The 6,857-nt window shown below is 39.1% G+C and overlaps 1 protein-coding gene across 2 annotated transcripts in view; it reads left to right on the top strand.

Annotated features, from left to right (window-relative positions):
* Positions 1–6,857, top strand: part of CARM1 (coactivator associated arginine methyltransferase 1) — an 82,738-nt gene that overhangs the window by 32,081 nt on the left and 43,800 nt on the right. For both annotated transcript variants that reach the window (XM_074203412.1, XM_074203413.1), the window contains exon 5: positions 6,071–6,181. In XM_074203412.1, the coding sequence (XP_074059513.1) occupies positions 6,071–6,181 (111 nt within the window). The remainder of the gene's footprint in view (positions 1–6,070; positions 6,182–6,857) is intronic.

The raw sequence follows: 6,857 nt of genomic DNA on the forward strand, positions 1-6,857 counted from the left end.
CTCCCTGGGGTCTGCTCCCTGTGGTGTTTGTGTTGACATTGTGTGTCTCGCCTAGGAGAAGTAGCTAAATCAAACAACTGATGTTTGAACTGTCCTCCATCCAAAATCCTCCCAGCCCTTTTCTGCTCACTCTGTCAGGCTCTTTAAACTCTCTGTGCTCACCACTGATGTACTCCCTCTTACTTTTCGGTGAAGTGATACTAATGCTGAGCCAACCTTGACTTTGCTGGATGATTTCTGATCAAGACTTTTCATTAGAGAGAATCTCAGTTCTCTGTGGCCAGCTAATTTATAGAGAGGAATGCTACTGATTTGATCTTTACTTATGTCTGATGATATGTCCAATTTGAAGCAGTTAATAGAAGCTCTTCATGAAAAACCACATTGCTCCCCAGCAGCTGCAAGATTCATCACCTTCCCTTGTTTTTTATTGTTTGTTTTTTCCCCTCTTGTTATGAATGGTGGTGTTGTCCATCACAGGGCTCCCAGATCTCTGAACTGTTGAGAGAAGCTTATCAATCATAGTCGATCAGTTCCCAATGTTGTTATTAATATTCACAATATTCTCTTAGTTCTATTTCCTTCACTCAGCATCAGTTCGTGTAATTCTTTCCATTTTTCTCTAAAGTCTGAACATTCATTAGTTCTTTTATAAAATCGTACTCCCTAACATTCATATTGCATAACTTGTTCAGCCATTCCCCAATTGATGGGCATCCCCTCAATGTCCAATTCTGTGCCACTACAAAAAGAGCTATAAATAGTTTTGAACACGTTGGACTTATCCTATTCTTTATGATCCCTTTTGGATATAGGCCTACTATTGGTATTGCTGGGTCAAAGGGTCAAAATCAGTCTTATTACACTTTTTTAGATGGTTCACCAGAATGGTTGAATTAGTTTATAACTCCACCAACAGTGTATCAGTGTCCCAATTTTCCCACATCCTCTCCAGCATTGATCATTTTCCATTTTGTCCTTTTAGCCAGTCTTGATAGGTCATACCTCATTGTTTTAATTTGCATTTTTCTAATCAATACTGATTTGGAGCATTTTTTCATATGATTATATGTAACTTTAATTTTTTTGTTTGAAAACTGCCTTTGACCATTTTATCAATTGGGGAATGACTTGTAACGTTATAAATTCAGTTCATTTCTCATTTTAGAAATGAGACCTTTATTAGATTCCCTACTATGAAAATTATTTACCAGCTTTATTTTCCTTCTAATCTTGGATGCATTGGTTTTATTAGTACAAAAACTTTTTAAATTTAATATAATCAAAAATCACCCCTTTTCAATGTTATAATGTACTCTATTTCTTGTTTGGTCATTAATTTTTCCTTTCCATAGATCTGACAGAGTATTTCTTGATCTGATCTGTTCATTGGTCTTTGGTATTACCCTTTATGTCTAAATCCTCTACTCATTTTGACCTTATTTTAGCATAGGATGTCATATGTGGGTCGATACCTAGTTTTTACCATAATATTTTCCAGTTTTCCAAAACATTTTTGTCAAATAGTGAGTTCTTTTCCCAGAAGCTAATGACTTTGGGTTTGTCAAACAGTTAGATCACTATAGTCATTTACTACTGTTTCTTTTGTACTTATTGTAATCTACTATTATCTTTCCTTAGACAAGTAATTTTCAAGAATGGAAGGAACTTAGACTATGGGATTCAGCCTATTTCCTTTAGGAATGTTTCTGTGTTCTTGTTTGGTGTAACAGGCTTGTCTTTAGTAATCCATATCACATGCAAGGATGAAACTTGGCAATCCTTCTATGTTGTAAACCTGAGGACTGACTTTTCTCCTAGAAGGAAAAAAGCAAATCTAGATCTTTATTATCCCTTGGAAAGGTATCCCTGGATATGCATCAGATCCTGAAGAGCACCCAGAGAAAGTCCAAACTGAGAGTCAACTGCCAGTCTGGGACTGGTGTTCTGTCCTGGACCCTTTACAGCAATAGGTCAGGTGTTAGGATGTTACTATTTTCTCATTTATATCTGTTTCAGGAGATCACATCCTTGGAATCTTTGGCCTTCTTACCATCACTTTCCCTGTCCCTTTCCCTTTTTTCTTTCCCTTCCCCTTCCCCTTTCCTCTTTACCTCTTTATTTTCCTCCTTTCACCTCCCCTTTTTCCCTTCTCAGAGACCATAAGTCTGCTTCTGAGTTTTGTGATTATTTTCTGGCTTGGGTACTAGTCCAGACCAGCTCTTCATCTAGGACATCCTTCCACATAACCCCTAAGACATGAGGAAGCTGGATATTGCCACCTTCTTGAAGCTGAACCTCTAAGGCTTGTTAGTTTTTCTGTAGAAACAAAGCCTTCTCTTAGTAGGATGAAATTGTATGGTTTTCTCTAGAACCTGTTTTATAAACTTCTCACTGGAGATTCAACAAGAAGGCAAAAAACAAAAAATGTAACCCTGTGATCTCAATATTGGAAGTAATGCACTTAGTGCAGCTTATACCTGGATAGAAATCCTCCATAAAATGTCAACCATGTGATCACTTAGCTGCTGCATGAAGGCTTCCATGGCTATTTTTCCTTATGAACAGCCAGAGTCTTGAGTCTGCTACTTCTTGTCACTGCTCCTGGTTTTGTACTCTGAGGCTAAGTGGTATAAGTCAAATAAATGTCTTTTCTGTAGAATGATCCCTGAAATGCATGAAGAGCAGCCCCCCCCCCTTACCTCCTATCCCATTTTTTTTCTCTTTCAGCTAAACAGGTTTTCATCTTACTATCCTACTTGCCCATCTTTGGATTTGCTCTAGTTTGTAAACATTGTTCCCAAAAATGTCATACCTAGAACTGAACACAATTGTCTAGATGTCCACTTAAATTTGAACCTCCCTTGTTCTGGAAGATGCATCTGTCAGGGCAGCCTGAAGATCCCTGATCCCATTATTAAGATTTAGAGGTGCCATCTTCAAAAGGAAATTTCTATAGAGTTACCTTTTAGAAAATGTGAAACTTCTGTTGAGCTCTTCCAGAGAAACTTCAGCTATTAAGTATCTGTTATCCTGATGGAGAGAATTAAGATTAACAGTGTCATAGGTTTTCTTATGATATCACTTCAGCCCTGTCATAGACACAGTATGGAAACAAAACCAATGCAACCAATAAGGAAAAACAGAATTTTTATAGCAAGTGTCTCAGATAAAGACCTCATTTCTCAAATATATAGAGAACTGTGTCAAATTTATAAGAATATGAGTCATTCTTCAATTGATAAATAATAAATGAATATAAACAGGCAGTTTTCAGATGAAGAAATCAAAGCTATCTATAATCATATGAAAAAATGTTCTAAATCACTTGAATCAATAATATTGATTCAATAATCAAAAAATGAAAACAACTCTAAGGTACTACCTCATATTTATCAGATTGTCTAATATTGCAGAAAAGGAATGTGATAAATGTTGGAGGAAATACTGGGACACTAATATACTATTAGTGGAGTTATGAACTAATCCAACCATTCTTTTTTTTTTTTTTTTTGCAAGGCACTGGGGTTAAGTTGCTTGCCCAAGGCCACACAGCTAGGTAATTATTAAGTGTCTGAGGCTGGATTTGAACTCAGGTGCTCCTGACTCCAGGGCCGGTGCTCTGTCCACTACGCCACCTAGCCACCTCAAATCTAACCATTCTTGAGAGCAATTTAGAACTATATTCAAAGGCCAATCAAACTGTTACACACTTTGACCCAGCAATACCACTACTAGCTCATTATTCCAAGATTATTTTTTTTAACATTTTATTTGTTTTCCAATTATATACAATAGTAATATCTACCTATCATTTTTTGTAAGGTTTTGAATTTTACAATTTTCCCCTCCCCTTCCCCCCCCACAGAAGGCTGTCTGATAGTCTTTACATTGTTTCCCTGTTGTACATCGATGTAAATTGAATGTGTTATAAGAGTAAACATTATCATAAGTCCACCAGAGAAGTTGCTTCAATATTTTCCCCACAGTTGCTATTACTAGCTGTACCTCCACTCTATTTCACCCCACTCTCATTTATTCTATTCTCTCTCTCTCCTTTCATCTTGGCCCTGTCCAAAAGTGCATTGTATCTGAGTACCCTCTCCCTTGATCTTCCCTCTCTTCTATCACCTATTCTCCCCCCCCCCCCCCCAGTTCCCCCTTATCCTGTCCCTTTCTTCTCATTTTTCTCTAGGGTAAGATAGATTTCTATACCCTATTAAGTATGTATGTTATTTCCTCTCTGAGCCATTTCTGATGAGAATGAAGGCTCACTCATTCCCCCTTGCCTTCCCCCTTTCCACTCCATTGAAAAAGCTTTTTCTTGACTCTTATGTGAAATTTCTTAGCTTCTTCTTCTTCATCTCCTTTCCCTTCCTCCCAGTACTTTCCTTTATCACCCACTGACTCCATCTTTTTACTATATTATACCATTATGTTCCATTCCTTCCTATGTCCTGTCTATATTTGCTCCTTCTAACAGCTCTTATATAAATGAGGAAGTTCATGTGAATTATCAATATCCTCTTCCCATGCAGGAATACAAATAGTTCAATATCATTAAGTTCCTCATAGTTAGTCCCTATCTTCCACCCCTTCTGTGGTTCACCAGAGTCCTATACTTGGAGATCAAACTTCCTTTTCAGCTCTGGTTGTTTCATTAGGAAAGTTTGAGAGTCCCCTGTTTCATTGAAAGTCCATCTTTTCCCCTGAAAGAGGATGTTCAGTTTTGCTAGGTAGTTGATTTTCTCATTTCTTCTCCCAATTTTTCCTCCATCTCTCTTAATTGCTTTTCAAAGTCTTTTTTGAGCTCACCCATAGTCTGAGCCCATTTTCTATTTCTCTTGGAGGTTTTAGATACGGAAGCTTCTATTTTTGTCATCTTCTGATTATGTGTTTTGATCTTCCATGGAACTAAGTTAATTCTCTATGGTCAGATTCTTCTTTTTCTGTTGTTTACTCATTTCCTCAGCCCAAGACAGCACTTCCAAGGCTTTGTTTTTTTTCTTTTCCTTTTTTGAGACACCCTACTGGGACCTTTATTCCTCCAAGGTCTTATGCTCTCTTGCCTGTGCTTTGATGTGTAGATGCCACCCCCCCCCACTTCCCTCTGCCCTGCAGCTATAAGGGGGGATCCAGCTTGGTTACTTGTTATGGAATCCCAAACTGCAACCTAGATCTGAGTGTAGGCAAACAGCAGAGTCCTACCCTGAGGGACTGCAGAGAAATTTCTGCCATCTTCCCTGGCCGGTTATCCTCTCTGGGGGTGCAGGCTGCTTTCTCCAAATTCTCGTTGCAGATTCTGCAGCTTGTGCTCCTAACTCCACACTCATTCTGGTATAACAGAGTTCTCTCACTGCCCCTTCAAGCTGTTACCCGTGATCTCTGGGCTGGGCTGCGCTGCAGCTGCAGCTTTTTTCCAACCCCTGGTCCTGGTGAAACACACCTTTCCCACAGAACTTCTAAGTTATCTTGGACTGGTAAAATGTATCACTCAGTCTTTCTGTGGTTTCTGCCCCCTCTACATTTTGGCTAGAGTCTTCATTTGTTGGGTTTTGGAGTTTGGGGAAATGCTGCCTTTCAATCCGACATCTTGGCTCTGCCCCCCCCCCCCCCCCAGGAGATTATTTTTTGTGTTAAGGGAAGAGTTTTTTGCCCTCAAGACTTCTGGGAAATTTTATGGAATGGGAATCCATAGTCTTCACATTGTAGGTAGTTATGTAGTAGTTAGATGTTTAGTCTGCCTACCTAGAAACAGGAAGAGACTTGGTCAAGCCAATCCAAGATCAGAACTTAATTTTTTGGAGAACCTATGCATTTCAGATATATTGAGAGCTCCCTGACTCTGCCTTATTGATTTGGGGCCTATGGTACATCCTTGGATTGCTAATATAAAATCTCACACTTGACCCCTCTTGTCATCTATTCTTAAAGCCTTTAATCTTTGGCAAGTAACCATTTCTAGGGATGGGGAAGTAGAAGGTTCTCAGGTTTGTGAGTAGAGTGGGGAGGTATAGTCTGTTCTCTCTGACATTGTTCTCTCTGACAGTGACTCTTTCTCCTTTCCTAGATTGTCCTAGATGTGGGCTGTGGCTCAGGGATCCTGTCTTTTTTTGCGGCTCAGGCAGGAGCAAGAAAAGTCTATGCAGTGGAAGCAAGCACCATGGCTCAGCATGCTGAGGTCAGTGAGCCTCATGACCAGGCATGCCTTCCTCTACCTTCTTGCCTTTCCACTCACCCTTACCACCCCCAACCTGTGGCAGCATGAATAGGCTTCAGAATAAGACTCTGGTCCAGAAGGTGAATGGAGCCTTCTGGGGGAACACAAATTGCTGGCTCATTCCCAGGTGATATTAGGAAGACCCAGGTCAAATCCTGACTTCCTCTGTGTTCTTGGGAAATTCAGTTCTTGTTGCCTCAGTTTAGTTATCATTAAAATCAGCCTCTTGACTATGTTCTGGCGTCATTAGTAAGATATACTATGCATCTCTGAGGGAAAAGAGGATGCTATCACTAGAACAAAATATTTGGGGCAGCAATTCATTCCATCTAATGTTATATCTACCTGACTTTACACAAGTCATTAAACATCTGATTTTCAGTTTCTTCATCTGGAATATGAAGATTTTAGACTAGATAAGCTTTAAGATGCCTTTCAATTTCAAATGCTGTGATTCCGCAGCCCTAGAATGTTTTATTGTCATTGTGTTAGGAGCCACTTTGAGTCTTCGATCGATAATTTATCAGTAATTCAACTTGAATGTGTCCTTATCTGGTATTGTTTGCTCATTAGAAAGTAGTTTCCAATGTTCTCAACATTTTTTCAAACAAAATTAAAGTCAGTCTAATATTTTAAA

This window comes from Macrotis lagotis, chromosome X, assembly GCF_037893015.1.
Source record: "Macrotis lagotis isolate mMagLag1 chromosome X, bilby.v1.9.chrom.fasta, whole genome shotgun sequence".
Classification (NCBI taxonomy): domain Eukaryota; kingdom Metazoa; phylum Chordata; class Mammalia; order Peramelemorphia; family Peramelidae; genus Macrotis; species Macrotis lagotis.